This window comes from Sapajus apella, unplaced genomic scaffold (assembly GCF_009761245.1).
Source record: "Sapajus apella isolate SASKATOON/1434 unplaced genomic scaffold, GSC_monkey_1.0 scaffold16, whole genome shotgun sequence".
NCBI lineage: Eukaryota > Metazoa > Chordata > Mammalia > Primates > Cebidae > Sapajus > Sapajus apella.
The window spans coordinates 6,523,201-6,546,061 of NW_022436956.1; the positions used below are offsets into that span (position 1 = coordinate 6,523,201).

The 22,861-nt window shown below is 44.0% G+C and overlaps 1 protein-coding gene across 1 annotated transcript in view; it reads right to left on the reverse strand.

The window, feature by feature from the left end:
* Positions 1–1,176: 1,176 nt before the first annotated feature.
* The window catches only part of FLI1 (Fli-1 proto-oncogene, ETS transcription factor), a 117,324-nt gene continuing 95,639 nt past the window's right edge, over positions 1,177–22,861 (reverse strand). Inside the window, exons 6-9 of the mRNA XM_032285010.1 lie at positions 8,083–8,148; positions 6,347–6,406; positions 4,395–4,442; positions 1,177–3,149 (exon numbers count right to left, since the gene is read on the reverse strand). Coding sequence (XP_032140901.1) covers positions 2,620–3,149; positions 4,395–4,442; positions 6,347–6,406; positions 8,083–8,148 — 704 coding nt within the window. The 3' untranslated portion in view covers positions 1,177–2,619. The remainder of the gene's footprint in view (positions 3,150–4,394; positions 4,443–6,346; positions 6,407–8,082; positions 8,149–22,861) is intronic.

The following is a 22,861-nucleotide window of genomic DNA, read 5'->3' on the forward strand; positions in this document are numbered from 1 at the left end:
ACTCTACATCTGCTAGACTTTCATAGACCAGCAGTGAAATAGGTTTGTTCACACCAGCATCACCACAGACATGAGTATGGCATTGCACTTCCACAGTGCCTGGGCCCCAGCATCACTGGGTGACAGGGATTTTTCAGCTCTATTAGAGTCTCGTGGCACCACCATTGTATGTGGAGTCTTTCGTGGACATAAACATCATTATGCAGTGCATGACTGTATATGCTTATACGTTTATATCTATATTTATTTCTGCTATCTGTATGACTATGCATATACATTTATATCTGTGTTTATTTCTACTCTCTATCTATATTGAAACCCTGAGTTCACTCAGAAGCATTCATTTCTAATCCAACACTGGATGTTGTATCCCGCTTTGTGTCTGTAATCCCCTTATTTGACATATATATATGATTTTTAAACAATCTGCATATGTTGAGAATATGTGCCTTACACATCTTTTTAAATGGCAGTGTGCATGATTGGAAAAAAAAAAAAAAGAGACCAATGTTCTGAAGCACATCCCACTTCATTTAGGTAGACATGTTGTCTAGAAATACTCAGTGTCACCCAGGGAAGGTTTCTAGGATTACCAATGCTGTGAGTCAAATTCCTTGCAACATCAAGGATTTCCCAGGTCTCACTCTTTTTCATTGTAAAATAGAGAAAATGAAAACAAGTTACCTAACAGTGAAGCAATTGGAGGCAAGTTCCTTCCTTGGGAAGAAAAATGACCTTAAAAATCCACATGAGCCATAAAATCCTGGTCTGAGACCTGAAGGAAGCAGGGCCTTATTCTCTGCTGGAGTAGCAGAAGGTGGCCCCTGGGTCTGAAGTGCCCACAGGAGGCAACAGAGTGAAGTCTCACAGACAAGTCTGGATAGACCAGTTTGCTTTGCTCCAGTCCTTAGACACAGGTTATCCACAGCCTTCATTGCCATTTTATAAAATGCTTTTTATAACACACACACACACACACACGCACACACACACACACACACACACACACGCACGCACACAAATGCTACAAACATCACCACCAACAACGGAAAACCACGCTGATTATGTACATCTGAAAAATTCTTGATAGTGTAAGAAGTAAATTGGAAAGTTCCCCAGGGAAAAAACCCTTTGACATAACAGGGGTGGTAAATAAGAAAACAGTGTCCTCAGCGCTGAGAGAAGAGGGAACCATTTATTTAGTCAAATTATTTTACAACAGGGACTTCATTGACAGCTGTCAGCAAACACTTAATATAGTTAAAAAAGTCAACAATTACCTGCAAAATTATATATATTTTAATGTCTAAAAATATGTTGCATATATAGAGCAGGAAAATCCCTCATCTCCACAAGGGATAGTTTTGTTGTTTTTCCCAGAGCTGTGATTATTGCAGTGCTGTTACACACATTTCCAAAGCATTAAAGATCTAAATGGATTATCTTTCCTTGTGTATGTCTGTTAAATAACTGCACCAGTGCTTTTCTTTCTTGTAAGTCAGTGACTTAAACAGCCCTGTTTCCTTTTCAGCAATAGTCATATTATGTTTTTTAAAAACCAGCTATAAAAACGTACAAACACAGCCCAAATGTACAGATTGACAAAAGATGTACAAATTACATTAAAAAAAATAACAGCGACTGATTCGATAGTAAAACTGCTTTTGTGACCGAGGTCAACTCGTTTATTTATTCTTCTTAATTTTTAATTATTTATTTTTAATACTGTGAGATATAGGAAAATAACTCTGCATAATTTATACAGTAAGTTGCCTTCTGATTGGTTGACCCTGGTCTGATGGTCTGACAAGCGCACAGCGCTTGCGAATCTGTTTGAGTTTAGAAATCCCTACGACTTTTCCAAGTTCTGGGACCCACTGTCATCATTAAAAAAAAATTAGTTATTTAATTCCCCATCTTTCAGGAATGTATGTATTTGCATTAAAATTTCTTAGTTGATATCCTGACTATTTCTAGAGAGAGTGGTCAGCTGAGTGCATACTGTCCACTGCGGGGGATTCTGAAATGCCCTTGGCTTCTTAAACACACACACCTTCTTTCCATCAAATTCCAGTTGGGTGAGAACTTCACTGGCCTTACAATCAATGTTCCAGTTGCCATCCACTGAATTGGGTCCTCCTAAAATTAGATGACAAGCTTCCCACCTCTATTTCCACTAAGGCTCAAACCAGAACATGACTGGTTAAGTCCATGATTCTGTATCATACTGAACCCCATAATGAGACCCGTGTGTTGATAAGAAACTGCTTTGGTCATAAAAACATAAAGAAAACATACAGCTTCTTTCTCCAGAACCATGACATAACCATTCCAGTAATCTTAATATTCAGCTCACAAGATGCTAGGAGACTGAGAATTCAAACTGGCACACTGGCCCATGGAATTATCCATCTCTTTGTTCAGGTAAAGGAAGCAAAAGTTACCAACATTAAAAAAAAACTTGTTTTCAAAGAACAAATACAAAGGTTCTATCCAACAAGAAAGAATATCCAGTTTTGTCTTCTCTTCAAGGCCACATATGTCCGTCCTGCAGAGTCCAAGCATCCAGGAAGAGTGAGGGATGGGGCTTCAGCTAGGAGGCCGCCAATGAGTAAGCTTCTAGTAGTAGCTGCCTAAGTGTGAAGGCACGTGGGTGTTAGGATGGCGGGGGACATTGGGGTTGGGGTAGATTCCCCCTGTGGGGGAGGTCCAGTATTGTGATGCAGCTCCAAAGAAGCTGGAGGAAGTGACAGGCATGGAGGATGGATGGGGAGGGACAAAGTTCACCTTCTGCTGGTGGGCATGGTAGGAAGGCATGTAGGAGATGTCAGAAGGGTACTTGTACATGGACGACTCAGTCGGATGTGGCTGCAGAGCCTGGGCAATGCCGTGGAAGTCAAATTTGTAGGCATATCTTTTGCCATGCACTTTGGTCATAATGTTTTTATCATAGTAATATCGAAGGGCCCGGCTCAGCTTGTCGTAATTCATGTTGGGCTTGCTTTTCCGCTCGCCCCAGCGCCTGGCCACCTCATCGGGGTCCGTCATTTTGAATTCGCCGTTGGTCCCCTCCCAGGTGATACAGCTGGCATTGGCACTGTCGGAGAGCAGCTCCAGGAGGAATTGCCACAGCTGGATCTGCCCGCTTCCTGTAAGCCGTCAAATGCATGGGAAAGAACAGAATATCTCAGCCCCCAGAAGGAAGAACCAGTTCCCTAAATGCAGAGAGCTTCTCATCCTTTTAAAGAACTCTTTGTTTCCTTTGACTTTGGGATGGACTTGACCAGCCCTTCTCATCATTGCTGATTTGCCTTTCTGCTTGCCTTGGAGATGGGTATGATAAGCGAGGTTATACCCTAAGATGCTTTGCCCAAGGCCTGGTAAATGGAATATGGGAAGTGAGGTGTGGGGCTCTGCCCAGAACTAGCTGTATGATCTTGGGCAAGCCACATTCCCCTCAACCCCTTTGGCAAGGGCTTTAAATCTCTTCATCTAGGAAGGCCGGAATCACTGTCGGATCTTTACTTAGTGGTCAGGTCTCCCGGGTAATTCCCTGTCAGCAATAAAGAGAGTCAGGGGCAAGGCATGACTGTAGGAGTCATTGGGAGAAGCTGCGTGATGAACTTCAGCTTTTGGATGAAAGGGCCTGGATTGGCCCTTGGCAGGCCCTAGAGCTTGGCTTGCAGCTCTAAATTCTACAGAGAACTTGTGCAGAGAGAAAAAACCCAGAATATGCGGGCTGGCTTCTTTCTCCTCTGGTGGAAACATCCAGGCACTAAGAGGTGGGTAAGGAGACTCCCTGGGATGGGAAGGTGAGTGGCCACACTACTGTAAGAGCCTGCTAGCTCCCAATCTCGATGGTCTTGGTTTAGAAGGATCCTCTTGAGCATTATTTTAGATACTAAATCTTTAAAATCCAAGGTCAAATTTACTATATCTACAACTTTTCAGGGACACATCTCTTTTATAAGGCCAGGTAACTTGGCAACATTTTCTAAGATCACAAATAAACTACTTTAGATTATCTATTAACATGTGCCTTGCATGGGGCAGACAACTGAGAGCTCAGTGAAGTTGTCTTCTTTTCTTTCTTCCCCATTTTCTCCAACTGAAATGCCTACCTGTTCCATTTATTAGTTATCGAGACCTAAGTGCACATGTTTAGTGCTAATGTGTTTATTCCCAGAAGCATCCTCAGCTAACGAAGCTTGGCACCTCGTAACAAGCCCTGACCTCTTGTTCTCATGCTCCAGAAACAGACATTGAACATTTCAAGGAAAGAGGCACATGTTATTCCCCAGTCAGGTGTCTGGACTTAGGACAGAAGTCTCTGTGACTTCACAAAGCTACAAAACATTCTGGTGAAAAAGGCTTGCAGGCCAAGGTAAACTCACCAGGGTTGGCTAGGCGACTGCTAGTCGGGCCCAGGATCTGATATGGATCTAAGGAAATAAAAAAGGAAATTTGCTTCAGTATTATTAAAAATATGACAACAGTATCAGCCATAAGGAAACCACAAGGGTTTATATTTTTCTTTCAAGATCACAGCGAAGACTGATTTTGGAACACTTTACTGCTTTTATTTGCAGATCTCAAAAACCTTGATGACATTTGTGGTCTTCATCTCAATCATTACAGAAACAACAAAGAATAGGAACAGGATTACTTTTTCATATTTGGCATCTAAAATGTGCAGATTATGCTGTCATTACCAAAAGCAAAACAATGAAGACATTTGGAAAGGATCTGGCTAAGATTCAGTGATACAAGGGACGGCTGACTCAATGGGCTTAAAGACGGGCTCATGGTTACTGGTCTTTAATAGCTCTCCTTAATACTAACAACATCATTAATCTGTTTTTAAAAATGTATCATGAAAACACGTGCCTGGAAATCAAGCAGCCTGGGTTTTAGCAGTAGCTATGTGATAAACAAATAACTTGTGGGACAATTTCTGGGAATTTCTCATCTGCCAAATGAGTGGGTTGGGCTACTGGATTCCTCAGTTCTCTTCTAGTATAACACTCTGTGATTTGAAGCTTAGACTTTGAGCACAAACCAGAGTTTGTGTTTTAGCTATAGGCTGACTATTAAAATCTCAGTTTACTCAAAGCTTATGTGATTATTTAGCCATAGAAGAGTCTTTGCAATATTGGCTTAGGTGAGAGGTTTATCTTCTTTTTTGTTAGTTGAGGAAATCAGGGTAGAGAGCTGGGTCTCGACTTGGCAAAGTTGTCATACATTTTGTACAATTTTACTATGTTTTCAACTATAATTATCATTTTAAAAATATCAACATGATTTTTGGGTTTCTACTTAGAACCATAAATTAATTTCTAAGAGTCCTTAAGCCCACTGAGACCATCCTTTCTCATCCACACCATGAGTATGATGACTAAAGTATTTTTGGCTGGTGATGTCTAACTTTGTTGTTATTGGAGAGTCTTTAAAACCCTCTACATCTGACTTATGATCCACAGTCAGCAAATGTTTTCTTAACCTGCCTGGTGAAATTTCAGTTGATTTTCTCTTGCTCTGCCGTCTGCGGAGACGGAGAACAATGCTTGCCCACCCCAAAGCAAATGACTTGTTCAGAACTTCATCTCAGCTGCATCACATAAGAAGATACTAGGGCTTGGGCAGAGTAGCTGTGTTCAGATATACAAAGAATCTTGGAGAAAGCAGAAGGAAGACTTCTCCAGAAGGCAAAGCTTGAGTGGAAATTCCAGGAAGGGGACTTTGGCTCAGATAGTAGAATTGAGACCAACTAGATAGTCAATGCCCTGTTTTACTATAAGCACAGGTAAGGTAGAGGTGAGGGTGTTATAGACCTGGCAATCTCTAAGTTCCTCTCCAATACAGAGTCTCCAAGTCCATGGCTTTAAAAGTTCCTCTGCCTAACTGTTAAGCCTTGCCATCGCAGGATGGGGATATTGCTGAAAGTAAGGTTTGGTGAAGCATAAATGGATTGGGCAGGAATTTGGGGGTCTGGAATTATAGACCAAGGTCTATAATTAGGTCTATAATTAACTCTCTCATTAACTAGTTGCATGGTTTTTAGCAAGTCACTTTACCTCCCTGGGCCTCAGTTTCTTTATTTAACAAAATAAAGCTTTGGAACAGTTAATCTTTAAGTTCCTTTCACCTTTGATATTTAACAAGTCTCCACTTGATTTTAGGACCTGTTACTTCATTCACAGGCCTAATAGGGTCAAATAGAGACCCTCTTTGAGTGAAATAAGAGACAACATATGTGGTATATTGTTTAAACCCTCCATCCGTTGACTCTGTGGAATCAACAGCTGTGCAGGAAGCAAAGGAGAGATTAGTTTTCCTGGGCAGGTACCTGGCTGGGGCCGTTGCTCGGTGTTCTTACTGATCGTCTGTGCCCCTCCAAGGGGAGGACCTGTGGCAAGAGGGAAAGCAATGCAGTAAGTAGGACCTGGCTCCCCGAGGGGAGCGAGACATCTTGACAGATGTGCTTTCCCACTCATTCCTTCACCCACTCTCCACTGACTCATTTATTCATCTTATTTTAGAAATATTTAGCTAGGATCTACTATGTGCTGGCACTGTTCTCCATGCTGGAGATTCAGGAATGAAGAAGAAGTTCCCGGTGGAAATTGCATTCCAACGGAGGAGACAATAATAAACACATTTTTAAATTTTTAAAATTTTGTCTCTGCTCAAATGTCACCTTTCCATTTTCCAATTTTTAAAAAGTAACCCAACAGTATAGTATCACTGATGGTACTGAGGCTGTAGATTTCATTTTCAAATCAGAAAGTTAGAGAAGTCCTTACTGAGAAAGTGACATCTGAGCAAAGATCCGCTGCTTCCTGGTGTCCCTGTCTTGTGAGTTTCCTCCTTGTACCTTTCACACACCCTTTCCATTCCCATGATCGCTTCTGCATTGCAGATCTGTGTTGCTTCTTGCATAGTTTGTGGCTTAGTCTGACTGGTGGCCTCATTACTCTTCTGTCTCCCCAGAACCCACCATATACGCCACTGTTCAAAACCTTAGTGACTCCTCATTGTCTAAAGAACTAAGGTCTATCTTCATTGCATCATTCACAATTCTATTTTTTACCTTGCAGACTTCTGCATCACTCATCCTAAACCTCAGAAACCTGAGGTCCTTACTGACTGTCAGATCTGCCAAGCTGATGTCTTCCCAGTCCCCATTACCACAGGTCCGAATCCTGCCTCTCCTTTCAGAGCTAACTCAAGTGCTATCAGGTCCACAAAGCCTTCCTTGATACCAGCCAGATGAATGGAGTTCTGTGTGTGCGTGATTTCTGTCTCCTGCCTATGGGACCAGTGCATGTCTGATTCATCTTTGTGAATCTTAGATTGCCGAATGCCATGTGCAGAGCAAGTAAACAATTAATACACATAATTGGAAGGGGTCCTGGTTATTGTTTGGGCGTTAATTTGTAAGCCTAGCCTCTTTCTTGAAAGAGTTCCGTTTGCTACCTGTTCATAGGCTTCACATTTTGCTTCCTAGGCATGGCAAGATTGATTTCTGGTACAGGAGTTCATGAATCATTCCCAGTATCTCCCCTTATTCCCTTAATGGGAGATACTGGGTAGACTTCAACATATTATCACATGACCACTTGGTGGAGAAACTTATGTTTGAGACATCAATTTCTTCACCAAGTGGCAAAATGATGCTATGTCAAAGTCTAACCACTATCAGTGGGGATGGGGAAATTGGTATGACTTAGCCTTACCAGTTAGCTGGGGAAAATCAGAGAGGGTCATTATCTTGATTTAAATAACGGAAGCCAAACCCAGTGACCTTTCATTGGTACAGAACCTTGTCTTGAAAAACCTTCAAACTTCCAATGTTCTAAAACTGAGTGCAATAAAACAAAATTCAAAAAAGCTAAATGAAAATCCCATATCATCTTTTGAGGACTGGGTATCATGGACGGGCTCTAAATTGGCAAATAATTTTGGTTACTCAAAAAGCAGGAAAACATATGCCTGCTGCTCTCCCGTATCTCATGACCCTGTTCTCCCACCCTATCCTCAGAAAAATGTTTTCCTCCAAAGAATTATATGACATTTACTTACTTTTGTTGAGACCAGAATTCATGTTATTTCCCCATGTTCCTCTTCTGACTGAGTCATAAGAAGGGTCTAATGGACAATAACAAATAGGGGTACATTAGCATCACCTGCTTCTCAGAAAGATTGCATGAGCAGTATCTGTAGTGATCAGGAAAAATGAAATTCAATTCAGCAATGGCTTTTAAAGCATCACTAAATTCTGGAAGCGTACTCACCCCCTGGGGTTGGGGTGGGGTAGTGGAAGGAACATTAACACTTGACCTTGAGAAGATTTTAGTCTTATCTGGGAGCTGAAGTAATGGGAAGAATCGTGAATGTGAAGTCAGAGGATTGGTTCAAGTTCTCTCCCTGACGCTATTTGTTTTGAAACCTAGGATGAATCAAAAGTCTCCTCTGGGCTTCGGTTTTATTTAATATGAAAATAAAAATTTATGTTTTATATACCTTATAGGGTTGTGGAAATGATCAAATGAGACAACATATGGAAAAATACCTTATAAAGCTTTGTACAAATATAAAGTGACACAAGGTTAGAAAATGTTTAAATGTCCATAGCTCTGTAGCAAAATCCTTCAAGCAGCTCTGAAAAGCAGGCAACGTCTGGATGAAAGGCCATTGAGAAGCGTCTCAAAGCCCAGGGCCCTGACATTCCTGGGGGCCAACTCCAGCCCCCTATTTCAGCACATGGATGATGTGGGATGACACTGCAGGGGTGTGAGCACATTCCAGGCTCTCTGAGGGCTCTCGGGCTTTGCTATTGATGGTGGAGAGGGCTCGGCTGATGACCACAGAGAAAGGGAATAGGCCAGAAATGTGGCTGGGAAAGGGGCTGGATCAGGAAATGAACGGATGGCGACCTGCTCCCCACCTGGATGTGATGAAGGGCTTGTGTCTCTACTGTCTTGGAGAATACTCCTCGAATCTGAACCTTTGTGATCGTAACCTCCTTGAAAGATTCCATATAACTCCATAAACGTGTTCAGAAATTGCTTAACAAACTAGCTGGAAACTTCTTCCTTCCCTTTCTAGTGGAGTAAGTCCCGTTGAGACACTGGGCAGGAATAGCATAAGAGCTTGACGATACAGAATTAAGATTTTCAAAGTCATTCCATGCACAGCAAAGAAACCATAAAAACCATCTGAACAAATGGAGCACAAACCTCATCAAACAACAGTCTGACCGGGTAAAACACAAACCATCCCCTTCAGCCCCTTGCAAGCCTCTCAAACAAACTGGAGTAAGAGCTGGGAAGACGGATGGACTCGGATTGCCTGGCCTCACTGTTTCTGGCTAAGAAGAACCAAAAGACAGGGACAATTTTTTTTGTGTGTGTGTGTGTGTGTGTGGAAAAATCCACGTGCAGATGCACATTCCTCAAGGCTCTGGAAAAGCCAGTTCAGTTTTAAAATTACAGTCTTTAGCAACTGGCATGAAAAGCAACACAGAAAGTGAGGGGGATGGGACAGGGAGGAAGGACAAGGCAGGGGACAAAAGAGAGAGACAAAACTCAACTCCTTCTGCTTTTGTTTTCCTTTGCCTTTTTTTCCTTTCCTAATTCCTCCTCTAAAGGGATTCTTCTTCTTGCTTAAAAACAAACAAGACAAATGAAAAACCAGCTTGCTCGCAAGCTTGGAATGAGGTGGAAGGCTCTGATGGGCATTTTCTGAGATGTCTTGCAGAGGTCTGCAGAGGAAGTGCAATGTTGGCAGCGGCAGAATATTTTTCTTTGAGCAGGAAGAGCTGCTGCTTAGGCCTCCGGTAAGAGATTTGGGACCAGCTTCTGCAGTGTATTGAGTGCATGGCCAGGGAGTGGGTGTGAAGCGATAGGAAACAGTTCCTCATCCTCGCCTGTGAGTATGAGAAGGTAACTACAATTGTGAGGAAACACAGGTCATGTGCCCAGGGTGTAGAGGAAACATAAAGGGCCCCTGGAGGTTGAGGAGAGGTGAGTGGAACTAGGACTGGGTGACTTCAGTGAGACCGCTTTGGAGAGGGAAGAATGCATCAGGGAGGAACAAGGCAGCGGTGGGTGGTGAGATGTCACGGTGAAGCCTAGAGACAGCCACGGGAGGAGCTGTACCACGGAAGTCGAGTGATGTGGAGGGAGAGGAGAGAGGCCGAAGCATGTTCAAGGTCTTGCTAATGGTGGCTCAGCAAACTCTGTGACCTTGGTGTTGCAGGCTGTGGAAACTAAGAGAGGATTTGCGCATGCGGCCACGCTAGGAAAACAGGGTGTGGTGAAGAATGAGCTCGTGATGGTGTGTGGGGTGGATCCGAGAGCCTCGGGGAAGGAAATCATTCTAGTGGGAGCAGAACGGAAAGTCGAAGAGAAGTGACACATTCAAACAAAAAGAAAAAAAACATCATCTGAACTTCTGACTTGACTTCTGACTTACTGTGTTGATAAAATCTCTCAAGTTTTTCTGAACAGTTTTTCTGCTCAATCATTAGTCTGCAGAAGGCTTCGACCCTCTCCAAAAGCTATCTTGTAATCACTCAGAACTATTTCTTTTGGAGCCCAAATTATGGCCATGGCTATAGTTATCATTGACTTCTTACCAGCTTTTCTTCCTATTCTTTTATTCTAGTTCCAGGGACAGGGTAGGCATGCAAAAGTCCAAATGCATGAAGGAATTCCCTGTCACCACAGAGGGCGGGTGGCCGCAGGATCTTCCTGTAGCTCTGAGGGATGGAGCCTGGTTGAAGGTGTGCCTTATCAGAGCAGTGGCTTGGCAGCCCCAACTTTCTGTGATGCCCCAGGGCCTGAGGAAGGAGGCAGAGCTTTATGGGGCGATGTGCCCACAGGCCCATCTGATGGCAGAAGCCTGGCTAACAGGACTTTCAAAGTTCCAACCAGTGCTACAGTCCTCCGTAGATGAAAAAGAAGTGACAGAAACAGAGAGGCCACCCAGCAGTCAGTCTGAACTGTGCTCTCACTGTGAAGTTAATAGAGTCATTAATTATGGGCCATGCCTTAAGCTGGTGCTTTCAGCCAACGTCCATCCTAGCAGCCTGTGGAGTCAGAGTAGCAAAGATCATGGGCCTTCCTCTCATTTCTTTTTCATTCCCAACCATTTGCATGGAAAATCCTCCCACTGGTACCTCACTGCTAAAGGACAGCCTGAGCCCATTGGCTCCGGGGTTTAACAAAGCACTCCATAGGCTCTGTGGCTCAAGGGGACATTCTGGTCAATGTAAGATTTAAGTTAAAACCAGCATTTCCAGAGTAATTTCTGCCCCAAAGATAAAGCATGAAGACGAAGAAGGCCAGGAACTAAGGTCTAGCATTCTGCCCTAGGGGTAGGAAGAACTGGTGCAGCCTTGCAGGCTAAATGAGATACCCAAGTCAACACTCAGCATGGTGCCCAGCACAGAGGTGGCCTCAGTGGATGTTAGCAATCAATCATATGATTTGTGTCATAGATCAAAAAAATATTCAGACCCAGAAACATGTTGGGCAGCCTCCCAAATCCAGATCAATTTCCTCCTCCCCCTCCAACTCCCTCATCCCCCTCTGCTCTTCCATTTCCACTTATCACATAATTTAATCAATGATTAATTTGCATTTGTCCCCCTCCTTCCTAAACATCAGGTCCATAAGAGTGGGGATCTCTGTTGTGTTCACTATATCCAAGCACTTAGAACACAGCTCCGCATAGAGCTGGTGCACTGTGTTTATTGAATGAATAAACTTGGCCAATATTTTCTCCTACTTGCTAAGTACACTTAATTATTCTCATTGTTCATAATATAACTAGCTAAGGGAACCCAGTGCTCCTACCCTGATATCTCTCCACTAAATTAAGCCTCTGGGCTTAAGATTTCCACCTGGGGTGTTGAGAGGTACAGACTGTGTCGCCCCTGTGTCCCCTCCGAGTAGAGTGGAGCACAATCCACCTATTTATGAGGCATAGGCTAAAATCTTGTTCCCAAAGGGAAGCCAAGGCCTGAATGCTGCTTAGTGAAGTGATGTGCATTTATTGTATGTGTTTTTAACAATGTCATTGCTGAAGTGAGGGTTTTTTTTTTTTTTTCTACTAAAAGTTACTCAAGAAAAATTTAGCAGTGTGATCATCTCTAGTCCCTGACATACACACAGAGGTATGTCTATAACTGGAATGCAAAAGCCTGGAGCAGGGGGCTGACCCAGAGGCTCACATCTCTGCACAAACCCCCTTGCAGAGACCCACACCAGTCCCACAGACTGCCCATCAGCACATGGAGTGGGGCTCAGCTGGGGTTTGCCTGCGATGAGAAGAACCCTGAGCATGCACGGAGGCCCTCCTGAATGTGGTGCCGGGAGTCTGCCTCCCGAGAACTGACATCTGGAAAGACGAACTTGAGGTGGCAGCCAAAGGCCCAGTGTGTAAAAATGTGGCCGGGGGCACCAGGGCACCAGCTCATGATTTCTGTCTTTCTCCGTGGTGGCAGATGGCTTAAATCAGCAGATGATCACACCCTGCTTCTGACAACTCGCTTTTCACTGTGGTGAAGGCTGACACCTTGGTTTTACAAAGTACCAGGATGACAGATCTTAGTGTGATTCCTTTTCAGAAGAGTGACCCAAAGAGCTGTGCCTGGAGTTTCTGGTTTCAGGCAGTTCTGAGATCAACTCTTGCCAAAGCAAAGAGGCCGGAGACTCAGTCTGGAGAATGAAGACATTGCCAGCCATTGTGGATAATTCAGCCTCATATATATGATGGCCTTAACAGTATCACCATTATGTGATGGTTGGTGGGGCAGAATTTGATCCTAAATGGCCTCTTAGATTCCAGGAGAGCCTCCCGGGGTACAGAAATATGAGCATGGAGTTTTTTTTCTACTAAGTCTCTGTTGGAAGGGGAAAGCTGTTTCTGGACATGACCCTCTCATAGACATAACAGTGTTAACTCAGCTCCTGTGTGAAGCTTTTTATCTGGTCCTAGAAATATGGCCAAGCATCTCTGGTAAGATATTTCCTTCTGCTCTGATGCCTCAGCTATCTGAAGGCCCAAACATCCCTGCTGGCAGGCAACACTCCACCTCGTTGTGACCTGACCAGAGGCCAGCAACACAGCGACACCAGCCCACAAAAGCCTCTCTCTTCATCCCCTGTGTCATAAAATCTTGCTCTCAATGACTGGGTGGAAAATGATGAATTTTCCCTGAAACTTCTCATTGAATTTCTGGTTGCTGCTGAGAAGGCTGGCAGCACCTAACCCTGTTTATCCTTGGAAAGCCTGACTTCTGAATGCAGACCTTTCAGCCGAGCAGTGGGCAAGGCTGCTCATGCTCCCAGCAGAACAGGGGCCCCTGGTAGCCAGATCCAGGCCTCCTTTCTTGAAAGAGTGAGGATGCACAGGAAAAACGCTCAAATCAATGCTAGCCCTGAGATGCAAAGCCCTCAGCTTCCCAAGAGAGCCACGCCCACAAGGAGGAGGATTCACTCCCAGACTCTCACAGTGAAGAGCCGTGTAGGTGAGCGGTGGTCTTTGTTGTTGGGCTATCTGACAGATTAAGACATGTACTGCTAGAGGGCTGGACTAGGTGACCCTCTAAAACCCCTTCTTCTTCAGAGGTCCTGTGCTTCCAACAGGTCCAGTCTTTGGGGAGGAGCAGCCTCTCCCGGCCACCAACCTCGCACAAGCTGCTCTTCTCCAAGCACTCCTTCATCCTGCGCCCCACTTGTGGGACCTGCTGTGCTGCCCAAACCTTCCCAGCCCACAGCTTAGGACTAGCTTCTCCTCTGCTACAGTCTCTGCCCTCAGCCCTGCTCTGAGGCAAAGTATCCACAGGGCTTAGGATGCCATCATGAAGCTATGCTTCCTCTCTGGTGGGCCTGGGGATTATTTTGGCAGTTAGGAGATGGCACTTAGAATCAGTTAACCTGGGTTTTAAATCCCAGCTCTGCCATTGGCCTTGTGGAATGACCTTGGTCATATTGCTCTGTTGCTTTGAACCTTTAGTTCTGCTTCTCTGAAAAGCATTAATAACAAGTGCTTTATACAATTGCTATGAGGATTAAATAAGCGTGTGATGAACGGTGATTTTTAAAATACATGCCATATACGTGTAGTCTATTCAATCTTGCTGGTACCTCTACCAGTTACTCTTGGTGGGATGAGGTTAGCAAGCTCATTGAGAAAGGTCTTGAAAAGGAAGAGAAGCTGAGGTGTATAAAGGAAAAAGGACAGTTTTATTCCTGTTCTCCTGGATTAGCGATTCCCAAATTTAAGTAAAGTGTGGTCTCAGGCTGGCTGTAGTGGCTCATGTCTGTAATCCCAGCACTTTGGGAGGCTAAGGTGGGAGGATCACTTGAGTCCAGAAGTTCAAGGCTGCAGTGAGCTATGATTACAATAATGCATCCCAGCCTGGCTGACAGAGTGAGACACTGTCTCCAAAGCAAAAAAAAAAAAAAAAAAAAAACAAGTCCAAAAAAAGAAAAACAAAAATGGCTCTCTTTTAAAAGAAGAGGTGGATTATTATCTTGGACCCTATTTGAGAAAGCCCATCCCAGAAGACAGGGAAGGCTGATGGCTATGGGTGGTCGGCCTGGATGTGAGGCCCAGGTGTTACCCAGCATCCTCCTTCCTGCCCCACTGTCAGCTGCCAGAGTCACTGCTCACTTGGCCTTGAAGCTCAGGGCTGAGTCCTCACTGCATCCCACCATTCTAGAGGGGCTCCTCAACCTTCACCTCGGGGACATCTTACATCCTAAAGAGCAACAGAGGAGTCTGGCATCCACTGAGACCTTGGGAAAAGGAGAATATCCAGGGAACGCTTTCCCCAAACTTGGAACTCACAGGGAAAAAGCATTCTGGATCAGATTTCCTTTGCTCAAGGATCTTGTCCTGGAATCCAACAGCCCCTCCGCCTCGGAGCCGACCCTGCTGCGTGGAGCATAATGGAGGTACTGTTGAAAATATTAGATAGACAAAGGGAAAAAAAGACTTGGGAGAAAAAGGCTTGGAAGAGATGTCTGGCTTTTAAATATGAAAAGCGTGGAGAGTGAAGTGGCACATTTGCTGGGTACAGCCTTGCCACAGCCACGTGAGGCTCCCTGCGGAGCCTGGGCCCTTCTTCTGTTTCATTTCTCCCACAGGCTCTGTGTCTAAGTGACACAGATGTCACTTAGACCTATTTATTTTGATAAGGCCTCAAAGTGGGATTTTTGGGCCAGCCTTATGTGGAAAAGCAGCTCATACTGGCTAGATTAGCTGGGTGTTCGCCAAAACTTCCTTCCATATTGGGCCATGTAGACGCAACTAAATTGCATACTTCTTGATCAAATCTGCCTCTGGTTTAAGAGGATTCCAGGTAGGAAAAAGAAAACATAACAGTTCACTTAGGTAATCAGGATTGAGGATAAATGAGAGGCAGTCTCTGTGCAACCCCCTCTGCCCTGCTCTGACCCCGTTAGGTTGCAATGTTCACAGAGAGGTTGCCTTTCTTCTCCTTGGCCATAGGGATACACTCTTGTGTCTGTGTAACAGTCAGCTTGTGTATCCTTTGCTTTCAAGGTTCTGCAGGTCTAGGCTCGCTAGTAAGTTGTCTTGTACCTATTGCCTGTGTCCTGCTTAGCCTTCGAGTGTAATTATTTGTACACTTGTGTCCCTCGCTAGGTAATCATCTTTGGAAGAGAGGGACTATGTCTTAATCACCTTTGTTTCTCTCAAAAACTCGTTCTTGCCATGCACCATCACCAACTTACTGGGTTTAATCAATGCCTTATGTCCCACCACACATTTCTTCATTCGACCAAGTTTTATTGAATGTTTACTATCTTGCCAGACACTTCTATGTGCTGAGAATACAACAACAGCCAGACAAACAGCCTCCCTCTGTGGAGCTGACATTCAAAACAAATAGTAAATTATGTTGCATATGAGAAGGTGATGAATGCTATGGAGAAGATAAAACCAGGGGAGAGAAGTAGGCAGTGCAGGGCTGGGAGGGCTTCCCTGAAAATATATAATTTGAACAAAGACGTCATCTGTCTAACATTATGAAAATAGAGCTCTATAAGTTTCCATAATTTTATTTTGAAAGGTGACTAGATGGTCCGACATCGGTCTCAAAGGCCCTCGGGAAAGCCAATTCCTTTTAATTAGTTTTTTTTATGAGTGAGAGTTGCTTTATGTTGTAGGATGGCAAAGCTAGCCAAGAAACTTGACAGCATCTCTTTGATGTTTGGGAGAGGAATGGTGAAAGGTAAGATACATCCCATCTTTTAAAGACTCAGCCACTTTTTGCATATTTTGAATCAGGTGATTATCAAGTCTATGGTCGTGGATTCACGTTGAATTCAAACAGCCATTCCAATCAAGAAACGTGAAATCCCAACACTTCCCATGATTTGCCTTTTGACCTATGTCTGAAGTGCTTTGCAGGAAAGGACAAGTACAGCAGTGTAGCAGAAGTCTGGCAGTGTAGAGGGTCAGTGTAACAGAAGCGAACAGGTGAGTTCGTCCTGAAGGAGCACTGCTTCTTTTGTGTCCTGGCAGATGAACATGAAAAACTTCAGTCCCTGAGCCATGCATCCACACGTCAGACAGAGCACAGTAGTTAAAAAAAAAAGAACCATTGAGTCTTGGTAGGTGGAATGTGGTCTCACTTATTACATCATAGAATCAGAGGCTCCTTTTCAGACTGGAAGGACCTCAGACATTATCTAAACCAGACATGCAAATTAGCACAGGCCCAGAGACCCAAAGCCTGAGAGAAAGCATATGTGGCCATGTAAGAATTTTAATAGAAATTGAAAATATGACTCATAGCAAAAAACTGCCTTTTTCTAACCTCCTCTAGGATACTGAGCAGGACTGATAATTATTTTGCAGATAGGCCAAAAAGGCCAAAGACTTCTTAAGCTCAAAGATTTCTCAAAATGATACCAAGAATGCTCTTCATCTCTTTGGAAGAGTGATACCTAACACTGATCAAGCATAGGACTGTTTGTGATGTTACTAAGGGCTCTTAAAGATCTTCACGGGAAGAAATTCCATAATTTCTCATGAAACCATTCCATATAGGGAAATGGCTGATTGCAATGGAAAGAACTCTGGGCTGGGGGTCAGAACTCCTTGCTTTACCTCTCATCTCCGTCAGTTATAAGCTGTGTGGTCTGAGGCAAATGACTTAACCTCTCTGAACCTCTTAGTGAACCTCTCTGAAAAGGTAGATACTTAGCAGGGGTGGGAGAGAGTGGTGTGATTATTCCTAAATTTAAGAGTTTAGGAAAACAAATAGCACATTGGATCCTCACGGGAGTCTTTTGAGAATAGATGAGATTGTGTATATGAAAATGTGATCTGTACTCCAAAGTGTCTTACAGAATTCTAGCTGATACTCTTTTTCAGAGTTTCATTCATGAGAGATAAGAAGTTAATTTTTCTTGTGCCAACCAAAGCTAATTTCTTCTGGTTTTTCCTTGATTGGAGCAGGATTGAGTAAACATTCAATGATATTTACTGAATATATACAGGGATGGAAGAAAAGAACCAGGAGAAAACTCACAATTAAAGACCACAAGGTAATCTGTAATTAGGTCCATAAATAGCCTGTGAATGAGGTTAGGCTGGGAGAAGAGAATGTAGTCTTAAGGAGGAAGAAAAAAGTGTCTTCAGGCAAACAGGACTTCAATGGGGTTTCAAAGAGTGTGTAGGATTTTGATTTTGACAGATAAAGTAATTGTCTCACTTAATTTTATAATTTTTTCTTTAGAATATGCCAAAGATAAGAATATAAACTTCATCAAAGAGGCATGTTAGGCCTCTTTTCTTCATTTTGATTTTGAGACAGGCCTTGCTCTGTCACTCAGGCTGGAGGGAAGTGGCGCAGTCTTGGCTCACTGCAGCTTCCACCTCCCAGGCTCAAGCGATTCTCGTGCCACCATGCCTGGATAATTTTTTTATTTTGTGTAGAGATGGACTCTTGCTGTGTTGCCTAAGCTGATCTTGAACTCCTGAGTTCAAGTGATCTTTCCACCTTGGCCTCCCAAAGGGCTGGGATTACAGACGTGAGCCACTGCACCTGACCCATGTTAGACTTCTTGATCTTACAGATCCCTGAGATCAGAAAAAAAAAAAAAAGCCTGCTCACATCCTGGTTAGGGTTTCTAGCCTCCATAGTTCCTCCTCAAATACTTTTTTTTCTCCAAAAAGGACATTTCATGAGAAATAAGTTCTTTAATATCTTAGATAAGGGCTTCTGAAGAGAGAGTTATTAAATCTATAAAAAGAGATTAGAAAGGTTTTCATATTAAAATAACAAATGATGCTTCCTATATATTGGCCTTTCACTAGAAGATGCCCCAAACTCATAGATTTCTGTCTGGCACAAAAGAAACTTTCTCTCTCCCTCCCTCTCCCTCTTTCTCTCTCTCTCTCTCTCTCTCTCTCTCTCTCTCTCTGTTTCTCTCTCTCTCTGTGTCTCTCTCTCTCTCTCCAGATGGATGAAAGAAAGAAAGAATTTGGTTGATGAACATGGACTAAACAAATTTCTTTTAAATACCTTCTAGCTACCAATCCCCTCAAATAACCTCCCTGTAGTGGAGTTTCTAAATCAGTATATTAGGCAGAACAAACACATTTGGAATACTCAGTACTGAGGTGGCCCCCAGTAGGGCACTGTGGACCTAACCTCCCTTTTTAAAAACTATTTTGGGGCCCTTCTCCTCAAAACAGCCTATGGGGATCACTCCTAATTCTGTTACAAATCAAGCAATGGTAATGGAGCTGCATCAAGCAAGGCCAACTGCATTTAGAGTCTTTACTCTGTCGTCTGGAATGGGATGAGTGTGCAGTGTCAAGGTGAAACTTGGTAGAGATGGCAGCCCTAAAAGAGTAACAGCCCAGAGTCTGCAGATAAATTAGAAAACATGCCAAACCCAAATGGCCCACTCAGTGGATGTGAACTGCCATTGAGAACTGTAGTGGAGATCTACCCTATCCAGCACTCAGGGTCATGAAGGCCCCTCCCTGGCAGTGCAGGAGGAGTCGTTGGGCTCAGTCCAATGGGAACCAATGGGGAGGGTGCTCTGGAGGCCCCCGGCACTATTCCTACAGCTTGGCACCAGCTCCCTGCTCCACTTTGAGGTTTACCTAATGTCATTTTCCTTTACTAAAATGTAGCAGGGCTCATGCATTCACTGTCACCATCATTAATGTTGCAGAGCACATGGGTACCTAGGAGCGTCTTGATTTCTCCAGAGTACAATTAAGAGCAGCTCCAGTAAGCAGAAAGACCAAAGACAGCCCAGGGAGGGCAGAAAGGGCAAAATGGGAACTTCTGGGCAGCCAGAAGCATTGCCTGGCCTGGTGCCTTCTGGACGAGAAGAGGCAAGCTCTGTAGTGGCAGGAAGGAAGCAGACTCAGAGCAGGAAGGTGCCTTTCTTCTCCAGTTAAGCACTGGTATGAAGCCCTGGCTGTCAACACTGGGGCAGTGCAGGGGTGGGACATTCCAGAGCAATGGAAGAAGATTATTCTAAGAACACAAGTGCTCAGCTCCAACGTTCTCCTCATTCCTTTATCTACCAAGGGCACAGGCGAATTTAGGAGGTGCGTGGGGCAGAGTGGGGCAGCTGGAGCATTCTGGAAGTGTCTTTAAGATGCTTTAAGCTGATTTTGACATCCCTTATTTATTCTTGGCAACCATGGGTCCATGAAGCTTACAGAGGCATGGGATTACCCATGAAACTGATAGACCCATGAAATTATTCGAGGGAAACTTTATTTCTCTCAAATAACAAATTTATTAAATTTGTTAAATTTATCCACCCCCACCCTTATTCTGTTTTGTTTTTGAGACAGGGTCTTGTTCTGTGGCCTAGGCTGGAGTACAGTAGTGCAATCTTGACCTCCCGGGCTCAAGCAATACTCCCACCTCAGCCTCTGGAATAGCTGGGGTTATAGGTACACACTACTACACCTGGCTAATTTTGTTTTTATTTCCTAAAGATGGGATCTAGTTGTGTTGCCAGGGCAGATCTTGAACTCCTGGGCTCAAGTGATCCCCCCACCTTGGGTTTCCAAAGTGCTGGGATTAAAGATGTGAGCCTCTGTGCCTGGGTGTTTTTTTAAATTCAGTTCATTGAAATTCTTACCAATAGTGTTACTCTGTATAATACTTTCTTTTCTAAATCTCTTTTTTCCTTTATCCTCTTAAATGTAGTAATAAACACAAAAGGATATGTGTACAATTATATCAATTATGAAGCATAACGATGAAAAAGACATCTGTGAAACCACCACAAATAATCCTTCCTATATGTTGGCCTTTCACTTAGAAAATGCCTGAAACCCATTTGTCTCCATGTGGCATGGAAGAGGCTTTCCTCTACCTCTCTCTGTCCAGAGCCAAACAGAAAGAAGGAATTTGACTGATGAGCATGAACAAAGCATGTTTCTTTTAGATACTTTGCAGCTCCACTTCCACACACCCCCTCCCCCCAGCCAAACAACCCCTTTATAGTAGAATTTCTAAAATTCTAAATTGCTAGATTCCTTCTTGAAATGCAAATAAGATTGAGTACCTTGGGTCAGGCTCCTGATTTTTGAGATGGTAGCAGGAGTCAATACATGAACATAATTTTAACAACTAGACAACATCAGCTACCTGTGGGAAATGTATCTTTGGATGGGGGGTGGTAAGTGGAGCAGGAAAGGGTCATTTTGGAGCCCTGGCCATTGCCTGGGTGGGGAGAGGACTGCAGGAACAGGCACTGTTCTGCTTCATACTAGCTTTGTGATTCAGGCTTAACATCATACTTGTGATTCAGGTAAAACTGGAATAATCATAGCGCCAACTTAACAAGGTTTTACGAAGGATAAAGGTGAAGTGAATAGGAAACTTCTTGGCATATGGTAGGTGCTTAACAAATGTTAGCTCTTATTGTGGCTGCCAGGAGGCATGAGAAGAAAAGGTAGGAAAGGAAGGTTGAAATGAGCAGAAGGCGCATTCTCCCTGCAATGTTACCTTTCCTCGGCTTGGCATGTCCTCAGCCTCCTCCTGAAGGGCACAGACCTGAAGGGCCTGTGGAGTCCAGGTGACAACAGCAGCCTGTAGTGGTTGGGCCGAGAGGGGGCTGTGGCGCCATCATCCTATGATTGAAATCTGCTCTTTATGAATCTTGCCTCCTGGCTCAAGGATGGGACTGATCACGACTTCCAAGGAACCACCCTGGGGTCCCATGCAATGAAAATTTAGGGCAGGGTAGAGAGAAAAGGCAGCGCCATGCCAGCAGCGGCAGTGGGTACAGCCAAAACATCCACCTTATAGAAACATCTTGAAGGGTTAGTTCTACACCAAAGTGCCGGGGCGTAGTTTAAGGTACTTTGCCTATCATTTTCACCCATCCATCCAATAGTCCCTACCTTCAGGACACTTCCAGTCTCACAAGACAGAAGACTGCTGGGCTGGGATCTATTGAATGATGCACTGGTAAAACAGTGGTATAAGCAAAGCATCCTGGGGAAGGTGGACAAGACCATAATGAGATAATGCCATCTGATCTGACCAGGGAGCTAACAGGTGAGTGTGGTATCCTAGAATATGGATTGGGGGTCAGGGCTGAGAAGGATGAAAGGAATACCGGGCAATGGGAGAATGGGGAAACATTATTCCAAAGTGTGTTTGAAGACAGAGTAGACAGGAACCAAGTCATATTTGAAGGACAGGTCTTTGGATTACAACCTAAATGGGCAAAGCTGTATTACTGAGCAAAACTGTCACACCTCTGTGCTCCAGGGGGATCCAGACAGTTCTGGAACTTGCCTCTAGTGGTCCCACGAGCTGAATCTGGATGGCCTTCCAATATGAACACATTGAAGGGTGGGTGGTCACCTTAAAAGAAACCCCAGTATGGCATGCTCGCAGGCAGAACCGTGTCTCCTTTCAACTCTAGGTGGTCACCCTTAATTGTGCCTGTGGTCCACACAACCTCTGGTAGCTTTGAGAACATCTGAGTTCCCTCCATAGTGGGATGTACGGTGGTGCGTTTCATTAAAATAATCAATCAGTCAATCAACACAGAAACTGGGGGGAACGATCATTGGAAGATATTGTTGTTTCCTTCTGCTTCAAAAGAATCCTCAAAGAAGTAAAACCTACATACACAAAATTCCTCCTCTGATGGAATAGGCCCACCTCTAATAAGGCAGTGGACCAATAGTCATTCGTCTCATTATCCTGGAACAAATTTACACTTGTCTTAGGAAACAGGCTGTTTCCAATAATTTGAGGAAAGTGTGTCCTAGTCACTGTGTAAGCCACACGTGTGCAATAGCAGTGCGCACAGCACACCCACGGAAAGAAATAACAGTCCTTTTACTTAGAGAAAGGAAGGATAATGGTTACTTAGAAAGTGTCCCAGACAAGCTGTCAAATTGAATTCAGAAAGCTGGAGTCTGACTCCAGGACAGGGCGGGCTGGCTAAATTCCCAAGGGACTGGGGTTTCCTGCCTGCTCCAGCTTAGAGACAACGAGCCTTTGTTTCCAGTTCTGTTGCTCTCCCTCCTGCCCCGGTCTCTGTTTCTCTCTCTCACTCTCGTTCTTTCTCTTTCTCTGTTTCTCTCTCTCTCTTAATCTCTGTCTTGTGAAAAAAAAAAAAAAAATACATGCAATCCCTCAGAATAGGGTCAGATAGAAAGCAGACAGAACATTAACTCTGGAATTTCAAAGGAAAACAGTTTTTAAAAAATAAAATGGAGAGAGCAAACTACTGTCTATCCCATGATCATAAATCTTGCCTTTGGACCACAGAAACAGCACACACGCGAGCACACGCGCACGCGCACGAGCACA